At 31.5% G+C, this 14,199-nt stretch overlaps 1 protein-coding gene across 1 annotated transcript in view; it reads left to right on the top strand.

The window, feature by feature from the left end:
* The window catches only part of LOC111713486 (transcriptional enhancer factor TEF-1), a 14,249-nt gene extending 3,815 nt beyond the window's left edge, over positions 1-10,434 (top strand). Inside the window, exons 2-10 of the mRNA XM_023488347.1 lie at positions 468-909; positions 1,167-1,283; positions 2,283-2,305; positions 5,149-5,267; positions 5,822-5,946; positions 6,722-6,918; positions 7,500-7,666; positions 7,929-8,112; positions 8,699-10,434. Coding sequence (XP_023344115.1) covers positions 636-909; positions 1,167-1,283; positions 2,283-2,305; positions 5,149-5,267; positions 5,822-5,946; positions 6,722-6,918; positions 7,500-7,666; positions 7,929-8,112; positions 8,699-8,812 — 1,320 coding nt within the window. The 5' untranslated portion in view covers positions 468-635 and the 3' untranslated portion in view covers positions 8,813-10,434. The remainder of the gene's footprint in view (positions 1-467; positions 910-1,166; positions 1,284-2,282; positions 2,306-5,148; positions 5,268-5,821; positions 5,947-6,721; positions 6,919-7,499; positions 7,667-7,928; positions 8,113-8,698) is intronic.
* Positions 10,435-14,199: the final 3,765 nt, after the last annotated feature.

Below are 14,199 nucleotides of genomic sequence, written 5' to 3'. Positions count from 1 at the left end.
AGATAGAAACAGATAGAAACAGATAGAAACAGATAGAAACAGATAGAAACAGATAGAAACAGATAGAACAGATAGAGATAGATAGAAACAGATAGAAACAGATAGTAATAGATAAAAACAGATAGAAATAAATAGAAACAGATAGAAACATAAAGAAACAGAGAGAACAGATAGAAATAGATAGAAACAGATAGAAACAGATAGAAACAGATAGAAGTAAATAGAAACAGATAGAAACAGAGAGAACAGATAGAACTAGATAGAAACAGATAGAACAGATAGAAATAGACAGAAACAGATAGCAATAGATAGAAATAGATAGAAACAGATAACAATAGATAGAAACAGATAGAAACAGATAGAAACAAAGATTAACTGAAAGAAACAGAAAGAAATATATAATAACAATAACAACATAAAAAAATGATCATAACTAAAAATCTTAGATAAAATTTCTTTATTTTCAGATTCTCTACTCGGTTGAGTTTGCAGAATGCTTTTCTCTGGTATTCTGGTGGTCTAATCTTCTAACCAGTGATTCATAAGTTTACACCATTTCTCTCTCAGTAGCAGGACTGGACTGGGGGGGCCACACCCTGTCTCTGCGCCCCCCTTTGGCCCCCTGGGCCGCAGATATGGAACACAACGGGAACTCCCGGAGTCCTCAACCCCTACCGTACACTATGCATGGTACGGACGCTGTCCGTATCCCCGGCCTAGCGGCAGACATCTCCCAGCAGATTGCCAAGTACGACAGCAGTGAGTTCGACGACGACAAGGAGGTCCAGGGCGGTGATGCTGAGGGTGTTTGGGCTCCTGATATTGAACAAAGCTTCCAGGAGGCTCTAGCTATATACCCTCCTTGTGGACGCAGGAAAATTATATTGTCAGACGAAGGGAAAATGTACGGTAAGTAACTTCATTGATTTTAATAAGAGAATTTACAAGATTTAAAGGGAGTGTACGGTAAACAATGAAAGGTGTGTAGAATAAATAATGAAAATTTAAAAAAAAGAATTGGAATAAAAAAATTATCAACCAATTTTTGATTTGAAGAAACTGTCTTATAGTACACATTTTTTAATGCTTTTTGGAAACATTTTACGTAGATTAAATAGGGAGCATGAGGGGATTTTAAACTCAATATTTATAAAAGTTTACTTTAGGACGTAACGAGCTGATAGCACGGTATATCAAATTAAGAACTGGAAAAACGAGAACGAGGAAACAGGTTCGTTTTTTAAGATATGTTTTTCTTTACATTTATTTGAACACGTTGATTTGTGAGTAAATTCCTTTTGTTCATAAGTTACGCACAGGTTTTTAATTTCTCATTTTTCTCCCGTTTCCATGATATGTTTTTTTCGGCTATTTTTTCTTTTACCTTTAATTTCCTACCATTCTGTTCTCTTACATTTCTTATTTCCTTTTTTTTGACTTACAACTGCTTTCCATNTATTTTTTAATTTTGGAACATTCTGTATTTTTTAATTTTGGAACATTCTGTATTTTTTAATTTTGGAACATTCTGTATTTTTTAATTTTGGAACATTCTGTATTTTTTAATTTTGGAACATTCTGTATTTTTTAATTTTGGAACATTCTGTATTTTTTAATTTTGGAACATTCTGTATTTTTTAATTTTGGAACATTCTGTATTTTTTAATTTTGGAACATTCTGTATTTTTTAATTTTGGAACATTCTGTATTTTTTAATTTTGGAACATTCTGTATTTTTTAATTTTGGAACATTCTGTATTTTTTAATTTTGGAACATTCTGTATTTTTTAATTTTGGAACATTCTGTATTTTTTAATTTTGGAACATTCTGTATTTTTTAATTTTGGAACATTCTGTATTTTTTAATTTTGGAACATTCTGTATTTTTTAATTTTGGAACATTCTGTATTTTTTAATTTTGGAACATTCTGTATTTTTTAATTTTGGAACATTCTGTATTTTTTAATTTTGGAACATTCTGTATTTTTTAATTTTGGAACATTCTGTATTTTTTAATTTTGGAACATTCTGTATTTTTTAATTTTGGAACATTCTGTATTTTTTAATTTTGGAACATTCTGTATTTTTTAATTTTGGAACATTCTGTATTTTTTAATTTTGGAACATTCTGTATTTTTTAATTTTGGAACATTCTGTATTTTTTAATTTTGGAACATTCTGTATTTTTTAATTTTGGAACATTCTGTATTTTTTAATTTTGGAACATTCTGTATTTTTTAATTTTGGAACATTCTGTATTTTTAATTTGTTGTTTTTCGAAGTTAAACTTGTTAATCAACTCCTGGTCTAAAGGTTTTGTTAATTATCTTTATAACAATTCAAACTTTTATCATTTCCTATTCTATATGAAGTGTAGGGTGCCCGGAAGGCATCCTAGTTAATGATTTGGTCCACCCTATTTCAGACTCATTTGCCGACTTTAGGAGATGAAAGACTCTACCACGGGGTAGGTTTTCAAGCTATTCAGTAGGGCTTCCACTGGTAGGGGACGTCTAGCCGACATGATTTTCAGATTTTAGAAAATTTAATTCTTTTTTTTTATCAAAAATGTATCAAAACTTCAAATAAGAAAATGGTCTGACCTCCCTTACCAGTCTTGGGTTTGGTTAAGGAGAAGGGTTGGTTGCAAAAAAATCCATTCGAGGATTTTTGCATTATTTGGTATTTTCTATCGCAAAGCTTATAGTTTCTCTGAAAAGGGATTAGAAATAGACTTATTCAAACATTTTTCAAATAACAGTTTTAATGAATATTATATATTCAGTTTATTAAATTGTTTAATTATTTTTGTAATTTGTAGTACTTAGGTTTTTAATATAATATTCTAATTTTACCCTATCGCAGGTTTAAAACAAATTTTTGAACAAAAAAGACGGATCTAAAGTTTTTTTTTATGAATTTGAAAATTTAAATATTTATCATTAACAAACATTGAAAGTAAAAGTTACGAGTCAAATATAAAATAAAAATCATCTTCTGTTAATTTTTTTACCTCTCATTCCTAAATATCTAAACAATGTCTTTCCACTTAGTTTTCCACTTCCGTTTTCCAATTCCATTTTTCCACTCCTAGTTTTCCCCTTTCCATTTTTCCATTCCTAGTTTTCCATTTCTAGTTTTTCATTTCTAGTTTTCCACTCCTAGTTTTCCACTTCTAGTCTTCCAATCATAGTTTTCCACTTCTAATTTTCCACTCCTAGTTTTCCACTCCCAGTTTTCCACTTCTAGTTTTCAACTTCCAGTTTTCCACTTGTAGTGTTCCACTTCTAGTTGTCCACTCCTAGTTTTCCACTCCTAGTTTTCCACTTCTAATTTTCCATAGTTTTCCACTTATAGTTTTCCACTCCTAGTTTTCCACTTATACTTTTCCACTTATAGTTTTCCACTCCTAGTTTTCCACTTCCATTTTTAACCTCCTAGTTTTCCAATTCTAGCTTTCAACTATTAGTTTTCCACTTCTAGTTTCAACTATTAGTTTTCCACTTCTAGTTTTCCATTTATAGTTTTCCACTATTAGTTTTCCACTCATAGTTTTCCACTTCTAGCTTTCCACTTCTAGCTTTCCACTTTTAGTTTTCCACTTCTAGTTTTTCATTTCTAGTTTTTCACTCCTAGTTTTCCACTTCTAGTTTTCCACTTTTAGTTTTCCGCTTCTAATTTTCCACTCCTAGTTTTCAAATTCTAGTTTTCCACTGCTAGTTTTCCACTCCTATTTTTCCTCTCCTAGTTTTCCGCTCCTAGTTTTCCACTTCTAGTTTTCCACTTCTTGTTCTCCACTCCTAGTTTTCCACTACTAGTTTTACTCTCCTTTCACTTCTAGTTTTCCCTAGTTTTCCTAGTTTTCTGTTTTTAGTTTTCTACTTCTAGTTTTGCACTCCTAGGTTTCCACTCCTAGTTTTCTTATTGGGTCTAGGGTCTAAAGATTTCATGATTCTTCCTTTCCCTCTGTATACATTTTAAAACTCTAATTGCACGGTATAATAAAGCTAAATCTTCCAAAAAATTTCATGTATTTGAAAAATTTAATCTAAATTTTTTGCGAATATGTTTGCAAAAAAATTTCTAGAATTTCTAGATTGAAATATTTTGAGAATTCAAAGGATTGGTGTATAAAGGGCTTTGTTAGAATTTACACGAAAAAATGCTTACTAATTGTTACGTCATCCTGACAAAGAAATAAATCATCTTAGCACAAATCTCTTGGGTGATGGGTTCAGGGTTTTGGAGCGAAAAAGTGTTTTTAAGAAAGTTTTATACAAAATTTGTAATAACTTATTTTTTTGCTTTGCATTTTTATTTACCAGAAACTGTTGAAACTTATAAAATAAAAATGATTACAAATTTCTAACTAACAATTTTTTTGTTCGAACTTTAAAATTTGGTTGAATTTAAACTTTTCACAGGCCAAGATTATTATTTGTATCTCGATGCATCAAAGTTGATTCTAAATCTTCATCTACTTTGCATGGTTGTGGCTGAACTACTTTTTAAATTGCAAAATCTTCTTTCGATTCGCATAGCAGGGTGCAATTTCATGGCCAAATTATTGGTGGTGGCCCTGACGACAGTTTTCACGTCAAACTAAAGTAAATTCACGTCAAATTTAAATCTTATATTATAACTTTTCTTATGAAAGTGCATTTGGCAGATTTGGGACGTACAACAATGTTTTGAAATTCTAATATGTAACAGGCTTTCTATCATGAAAATCAAAACTAAAAGAGCTACGAGTTCTCAACGTCGTACCAATAATGCCACTTAACTTGACACTTTAGTTAAAGGGTCTGTAAGCGCAATTTCAAATGAACTTCCATTTGTAGAGCTGCACGTTCGACTTACAACGATACCATTTAAACCTTTGTCTGATAAAGGATTTCGTAGATATATTCTTATTTTTATAGCGGGAAGTTAAGTGCCAAGAAACCGCGCAAATGTACACTAGCACGGTGTGTACAGTGTACACTGTAACCTTGAGTCTCATCTTCCGTCACTCAATCTTCAGCTATATCTACCTCATCGTTGTCCGTTCAAAGGTTTTAAGGATACTGTTAATTTGACATGCCTCTCTAGAAATGGAAGGTCACTTGAAATTATGCTTACAGTCCCTTTAATATTATTTTATTCTAGGTTCCAGGTCAGGGTCCAACCTCCTACCTTGATGCTGCTCAGAGAGAGAAGGCTTTACAATCCATGCAGCAGATGTCAAGTGCTCAGATTGTCTCAGCTACTGCAAACATGCATCCCAGGTAATATTATCTGCGTCATATCGATAAACCGAATACATGGCGATAAATATTTTCATAGAATTTGATATTAGGGATATCACATCAACTTTTAGCTGCAAAATAACTTAGTGTTTAGAAAAATTATTCAAAAATAAAATATACTGTAACAAAATGTTCCTAATATCGAGAATCTTTCGCTTATTTTTCTAATAATAATAATAAAAATACTAATAATTCAACATCATAGAAATTTATAAAGTTGCCAATAAAACTATTTGCTTTGTAACAACAACAACTACACTTAAGTATCGTTAAAATCATAAAATGTCGTCTTTCTATTCCACACTTTTCTATATCTCACAAAATCTTTAAAGAAAATATTTAAAGTTTAGTCATAAATATATTTTTTATGAAATTTTCATGAAAAAGCAAGCAATGTTTCCAATTTATTCAAGGTAAAAAAACACACATTTGTTTCCATATTATAAAAAATTAAAGAAAAAACATTCAACTTTGTTCTTTTAAACTACGGCTATTATTTTTAAAGATTTCCCATATTTAATTTTAAATATTAGTTACAGGATGGGTCCTCCTGTCTCCTACGGTGGGTTCTGGCAGCATCCAGGCCTTGGTCAAACTCAAGATGTGAAACCGTTTGCTCAGAATCCATTCCTTGGAGATAAACCACCATCATCTATAGGTAACAAAACCACCACTTTTCTCTCTTCAGCTAGTTAATTTGAAATGTTGACCAGTGACTGTGTTTAATGAATTTGTGCTTAAAAAACCAAAAAATTCACAACTTGTACTCTTAGGGACTTATTTTTTACCCAATCATAATAAAATGAATATCACAAGGTCTCTAGGATGTTAGAACTATGTGAAAAAAATATTGGATTTGGTAAACCTTGCTCTGAATAAATTTCCTTTGTCGCTTGGGGATGGAACTGATCAGCCTGAACTACCCACTGCCGGTTCAAATTTCAGAAGTTGAACCTTTTGTGCGGAGAATCTTAGGATCAAGTCTTGATCTCTTTGTTATGGAAACCTGCGCGGCGGATGAATTTAATCCCTCATCAATATCTCGTGTGGTCATACCCTGAAGGGAAAACTTAACTGTGATATCAAGATCTAGCGTTTAAGGTTTATGAAACTCCAAGTAAAGTTTCTTACCTCTGTTAAACTTAAAAACAAATGATTACAATAGGGCACAATGTTTATTTTCAATGTTTATTAAAAACAAAAACCACAAATGAATTGAGTCTTTGTCACAAACTCGAATTTTCTAAACCGGATGGTGTAAACTTTTGATATTTTAAACTTAGATGATTTTATCTAACATAATTCATATCTTGAAATATCTAAGGTGTACGACATTAGATTGCGAAGATATTAGGATTAGAGAATCAGAGTTTGTGGCAAAGACTTAATTCCTATATATACGAGTTGATCTAATCCCTGTTTAATTTGTCCAGGAATGGGAATGAGTGCTTTGACCGGCGCAGCTCAACCCACCAGCCCAGCTTGGCAGGGGCGGAGTATATCTACACAAAAACTCCGCCTTGTAGAGTTCTCCGCCTTCGTGGAACAGCAAAGGGAACCGGAGACGTATAACAAACATTTGTTTGTTCAGATCGGCGGAGCAATTACTTACTCAGATCCTTTACTTGAGGTAGTTTAATATATACAAGAAATCCTATCAATGTCACAGAATGTCAAACAAACTTTGATCTTGTGTCGTAAAAATTTGATAGAATGTCATAAAACTTTGATAGATGGCCATACAAATTTATTAAAATGAAATAAAACTTCAATCGAATATCTCTGATAAAACATCATAATACTTCGATAGAATTGCATGAAAATTTATCAGAATGTCATAAAATAGAATCCAGAACAGAAATAATTAAAAGATTTGTTATCAGGAAATAAATTTTGTTTGTTATGAATCTATTTTTAAATCTCTGATAAAACCTTTTCTCCGAAGAAAATCAAAATTACTATTTTCATAGTTCATAAATAATAGAATTAAAAAACGTTTTTATCGTTATTTAACAACAAGCTGGAGTACCCGGCGTTGTCCAGGATAATATTATTATTTATTATTCGTAGTTTGCCATACTTAATCTTACCGTTTACCCGCCCTTAATATTAATATATGTATGGCCACCTAGAACGACCTAATGTACATATTTATGATATACACGTGAGTAAAGAGTATTATTATTAAACAGTTAAATATCTATATTTCAGCCTGTGGATGTTCGACAAATCCAGGACAAGTTCCCGGAGAAGAAAGAAGGCTTGAAAGATCTGTATGAGAAGGGTCCTCAGGACGCTTTCTTCCTTGTCAAGTTCTGGGCTGATCTAAATACTAGTATATCAGAGGACGCAGGAGCATTTTACGGAGTTACCTCAACGTAAGTTTTATTATTACTAAATTCATTATTTAAAAACGTCATAACTGCCGGAAATGGTAATTTTTTGTTTGGGGAGGGGGGGGGTGCAAGCTGCTGTGTTGTACATTAATTTATCGTTAATCTTTTATTTTATTAACTGAAAATTGTTGACGTTTTTCAAAACTTGGAGGAGTAATTTGGTAAACCAGTTCAAGCTTTCATGGTTTTTATTTTTTCAATATAATTTTTGTAATTAATTAGAACTAACTTCTTTTTATCTTTAATGTTATTTATTTTTAAAACAATTATTAAATAATAATTGTTTAAGGTTTGAAGGTGGTAGATTTCTGTATAAGCTGCACAGATCCCCGATGTGTGAGTACATGATCAACTTCATCTTAAAGCTGAAGCACTTGCCCGAGAAGTACATGATGAACAGTGTACTAGAGAACTTTACAATTTTACAGGTAAAGTTTATCAGAATATAAAATTTCAGTACTTTTAGTCAAACTGCTGAATTTTTTCAAATCTCTGTTGTGCACAAAGCATCAATCTCATTTGTTCTTATCACTGTATCTTTGCAACCTGAAAGCATTCGGTATTTCAAACTTTGACTATTGATCCCAGCAGAATTCATAGTTTGAAATATGAAAGGTTTACAACTTGTACTGTTGTACAGATAGAAAAATTGAAAAATTATTGTCAGACTCAGACGCAAGTGTTTAAGGGACTTTAAGTGTAATATCAACACCAGATTCACAACGATACCCTTAAACGTTTTGTCTGATCAAGTATAAATTATATATCAATATTTAAAATTTTTGAACTGATTATTTCCTTTTGTAGATTCTCTAGAAAAGTGACTTTCCTATACTTCGACAATATCTTGAACAATATTGATCAGATTGATTGATTGATTGATTAACGTTTATTTCTTGTATCTTAAATCTGTATTGATCAGATAAAGCTAGGATTAAGAGACACTTGAATTACGCTTACATTCTCTTGAGTTCCATTTCGTCAAAGTAAAAAACGTTAATTTTTATTTTTTAGGTGATAACCAATAGAGATACAGGAGAAACATTGCTATGCACTGCATACGTATTTGAGGTGTCTACAAGCGAGCATGGAGCCCAGCATCATATATACAAACTTATTAAAGAATAGATCAATCTTAGATCAGTGTTTTCCTACCACTCAGCTTCTTCTAGTTCTAGAGACACGTAGTGAAAAGTGTGTGTGCTGTTACACTGTTTGAAATACCTAAATGGAGATTAGAACCCTAGTTTATTATTGTCAAAGTTTTGTAAAAGTTTCCCCCTAACATTAATCTCTCTAGCAAGGGGTGATTGATTTGGTATACTGTGCCGTTTTGCCGTCTAAAGTCTGTACAACGTACATATACTGTACTGTACTTGCTCTAACTGCCTATAAGTCGGTCCAGTACTTCAATGAACTGGAATTTACATTGCCCTCAATTTGGATAGGATCCAGTTTATATTTGTTTCAAATCCCATTTTTAGTCTTATACCCACCCTCCTCTCCAAAATTCTGATGTACTCTACCGTTGCCAAACGAAAACATATCTCAAATATTTATTGTGCGATTCACTTCTGTTCTTTTGAAGACGCAGGAAATAAAAAAAAAAAAATTTAGATTCAATAATTTCTTATTGTGTTTTATGTTTAGATATTATTTAATTATTTAGATCTCTGAACCCACCTTATATATTTCTGCTTGTAAACTGCTAGAATAGAATAGATTTAGAAATAGAAGTGATGCAAAAAAAATCGTTATAAAGGAAATGTTCGCCAAAAAGGATCTAGAGTAAAATGTCAATAATATTTAAATTATGAATTGGCTGATTTAAAAAAAATGTATTAATGTTTCATCATATGGTCTTATTTTTTCGCGAACACTCCCTTTAAATGAAAAATACTGATTGAAAAATATTTTTTACCTCTGCCACGAAACAGTTTCAAATTAGACATAAAAAAATGAAAATCCATTTTAAATCAAAACAAAATAAAATCTGGTTAAATTTTCTGATATAAATGAAGCATGGCAGTTCCCTGTGATCTCTTATACTATTATTTGTATAATATTTTATGTACCCTTCATTAAGTAGTGCTTAATCAAATTGGAACAATTGTACAACTGAACTGAACTGAACTGAACTGAACTGAACTGAACTGAACTGAACTGAACTGAACTGAACTGAACTGAACTGAACTGAGAACAGATAAGTACTGTTTTATGCGTACATTGCACTTTTCAAACATTCCGTCTTTACGATGCACTCTGTACAGTGTACAGTGTACTATGTATAGTCCATATCGTACAGTCTAACCCTACAGAGTCTGAAAATTAAATCAGGGTATCAGTTCGAAACCGGGTGCTAGAAACCCAGTTTCATTATCGGGATAAGAAATTTTAGCTTTTGTGATAACAAACTACTTAAATGTTGCGTCTCAAAAACCAATCTGGGTTTCTTTCATGAGTCTACGTTCACCGATAATTTTGTAGATTTCTGTGTATTTTTTATGTACACTGTACACTGTGCAGTATTCAGTACAAAGTCTACAATTTGGCATGAACAGTTCAATTGTAAGCACTGTACTAGTTACATAATATATAGTACACTGAACCGTGGACAGTGCATAGTGCAGAGCACAGTTCACTGTACATTTTTACAGTGTCAGGAATGAATAGAGTGTAGTTTTTATGAATTGTAAAAAATTAAGAATTCCTTCTGTTAAGAAATCTTAAATATATTGTTGTTTACTTAATGTTGTTTGTTAGAGAAGAAGTAAAAGATTTAGAGTTTGATAATTTTTCTTATTTTGTTTTTATTGAGTTTTTTTTCTTTCTAATCTAAAAGAAAANCCCCCCCTCCCTTTACTCCTTGCAGAAACCAACATGCAAACTTGCCATTTAACATTAACCGCGCAGTTGCAAAATTATTTGAAATCGAAAAATAAGAAACTGTAATCATTCAAATTCATTTCTGGTGAACAATCTTTTAAAGATAAAAAAAATCTAATATCAATAATATGTAGTAGTATATAGTAGTATTCTAAACCTTCCACAAAAACATGTTTGACCTAATTTTTGACGTTTTTGAGGACAAAAACCGGTTTTTCATTTTTTTTTTTCAATTTGAATTTTATAAATTTCATGCCAAGTGTATAAAAAAGAAACAAAGAAACGTTTAACTAACGTCAATCAAGGATTAATAAGAATGAGATTACAAAAACATCATTTTCACTCAGTTATTTTTTATTAAAGATACAAATAATAGTTTTAATGGTTTAACATGAAGTTTAATAATTTCCAGGGAAGATTTCAAATCAAAGAATGACATTTGTGTCATTCTCTCATGCAACAGTTAACCCCTTTTCTTTGTTCACGCATCACGGAGAACTGAGAGGGGGGAGGGAGGGGGGGGGGGTGAGGGGGATACAGACCAAGGAATATCTAGAACAGAAGCCAGGAATATTTGTGTTTACATCATATTCCTCCAATGGATAAAGTGTTTGTTTATAATGTACAATAAGACCCAACAACCTATGGAATAGGAAGACCATATTAAGTCAATCTTTTACTCATTAAATGCTGTTATTTAGGAAGTAAAAAGCTTTATTGCTTACTTGAAACCCAACTCTTGGTGAAAGAGCCCCATAGTTTCACCATCAGTAAAAAAAAATAAGTTTGATAAACCTGGTTGGACACGGGCAACGCCGGGTTACTTCTAATGTATTTACTAGACCTCTGTATTTCTGTAAACACCTTGAAGCACTAGAAGATCCAGCTTCAGGCAGAATATTTGAAAATTTTACCAGGTCTAGCAAACTATTTCAGGTATGGGATAAAACATCCTAAAAATAAAGTACAGGGTGTCCCACAAAACATGACAGTTGGTAAATAATTGTTAATGTCTTCTGCCATATACTGTTTTAAATGTAGAAGAATTTTTTCAATTTATAAAAAAAACTTTTACTCAAATATATTTGACTTTGAAATCAATTTTACTCTGCATAATATGACTGCCATATAATATTTTTTTAATTCTCTTTGATATCAAACAATTTAAAAAATTATAGATGAAGAAATGTTTCTCCGATTTAAATATAAATGTTGTCTTGGCTGTAATTCAACAATCGCTTATAGAATTGTCCTTTTTCGTTTAAAAGGCACCAGCCGACAAAAAAGACGAAACGAAAAAAGTGAAAAACTTAATTGGTCAAATTGTGATCGATAGCCACAGCATTTTTAGGGTCCAACTGTTAAATTAGCGTGTTCTGAGCTATGTGTGAGAGAAAGAGACGAAATAAATCTTTCCTAAATAGTTCCACAGATTTCTTGCTCTTGCAAGATTTAGAGCAAAACACATTGTTCAAAATAGAAATAATAAATGAACATTGAACATTTTGAAATAACCATTTAAAAAAAACTGTTGTTAAAGGTAAAATTGTTGGGTAATTTAAATAAATTAAGAGGTTTGATACAGTCGAGCCGTTGCATATATATCAACACAATGAAGACGACTTTCGATTTCATTTTTGATTATATCAAGCTTTTAAACAGCATGGTGACACAATGCATGAACATGAAAAAAGAGAAGCTGTCAATTAAAAAGCTTCTTTTTAAATAGTTGTAAAATTATTATTCAAGAGAAGCCTGTTAACATTAAAAACTTAAATAAAGAGATGTCGTCATTTTATTGATATAAACGCCGACCACAGTACATGTATTAATCTCTATCAAAAATAGATCCTCAACTTTTAAATATGGGTCCGACAAAATGTAAAGCAAAGGTAAAATCCAGTTTTTCTTTAGTTAATTTGCGATTGTTTTGAAATCCATTTTCTTTAACTGTTGAGCACAAGATTATATTTATAAATGGTATATATAAGGTTGATATTGGAGTAGGCTGTGACATCGGGTAAATAAAGCAGACACTCAATAGGACTAGCAGGTGCAACATGGTTAACGCGGTCAGACTTTAGGTTGAATTTACTTTTACTAAATGCATTGTCAGGGGTGCGTAACTAGGCGTAAATGTGTTTAATTATAATAATTACTGAATGTTTTTTTGCAGGAAAGCTCAATTTTCACTTTTGTGTATATAGACACCACAATGGAACATAATAAAATTATAAACATCAATATCTAATTCATAATTGATCAGACCAAGCTTTCTTAAGGGTACCGGGGATTCGGGCATTTCCATCTTTGCATTGAAGTACACTTGAAATTATGCATATCATTCCTTTTAACCGTTGAAACCTGTCTCAGGTGCTATAATACCTCTCCAAATCAATTCTTAATTTTCTCTTCGTGAATTTCTAGTTTATATTTGGCAGCTGAATTTTATTTTAAAAATTGCAATACTTGTGTGTTAATAATCTTGAGATCAAGCTTTGATATCCCGTAGTGGACAGTTAGTCCCTGTAATCTTAATTTAAAAATCCAGCACTGAACCTCAAATTCAAAAGTGCTCACAATTTTGGAAATCGAGACCAAGCGTTCAAAAGTTCCAAACTCATGGCTTATATCGAGTTAAGTCGCTAAGGCTAAGACCTATTCCTAGCAAAAATGTTGCCCTCTGTTTAGAAAGAATTTGACCTATAATGGCAGGTGATACAAAGTTTTCAATTGCTGGTTCTTTTATTTTCATAATTTTTGGTACTTCTATTTACTATTTACTTTTCTAATGGTGTATAGCTAGGTGTGCAACTCAGTGTAAACTCTGGTTTATTTTATGTACCGGACTGGCAATCAAACAGCTAGAGCAAGCAGTACAGTACAAATACAGACTTTATAAGGCAAAACGGGAAAGTACGCCAAATGAATCATTCCATCATATGCGGCGTGCCTATTTTGACAATAATTAAAATATATTTTTAATTTTAATCTGTTTTTGTCCTAAAAATACCCTCATAATTTTAAAACAAATATCAGAATTGTGACAATAAAAAATTACAAATTATTTGCGGCATTTTCTAATAAAAAAGAGAAAATTTAATTAACGATGGGCATTTTACAATTTATGCATATTATAAATATGTTATAAGAAAAAGAAAATAAGAAAATTTCTCTGGTTTATTTTATGTACCGGACTGGCAATCAAACAGCAAGAGCAAGCAGTACAGTACAAATACAGACTTTATAAGGCAAAACGGGAAAGTACACCAAATAAATCATCCCATCATATTCGGCGGCGTGCCCATTTTGACAATAATTAAAATGTATTTTGTAATTTTAAAAAATACCCTCATAATTTTAAAACAAGTATCAGAATTGTGACAATAAAAAAATTACAAATTATTTGTGGCATTTTCTAATAAAAAAGAGAAGATTTAATTAACGATTGGCATTTTACAAATTATGCATATCATAAATATGTTATAAGAAAAAGAAAATAAGAACATTTTTTATATCTATTACTAGATAAATTTTGCAAAATAGAGTTGAAGAATGGATTGAAGATGAAAGCGTATTTCTAAGATGAAAGCGTACAGGGGAATAATAGCCCTTGTTCCCCCATTAGT

The sequence above is a fragment of the Eurytemora carolleeae genome, unplaced genomic scaffold (genome assembly GCF_000591075.1).
Source record: "Eurytemora carolleeae unplaced genomic scaffold, Eaff_2.0 scaffold952, whole genome shotgun sequence".
In the NCBI taxonomy this organism is placed as follows: Eukaryota; Metazoa; Arthropoda; class Copepoda; order Calanoida; family Temoridae; genus Eurytemora; species Eurytemora carolleeae.
The sequence above is the reverse complement of the archived record's forward strand: the minus strand, read 5'-3'. Positions and strand labels throughout refer to the sequence as shown.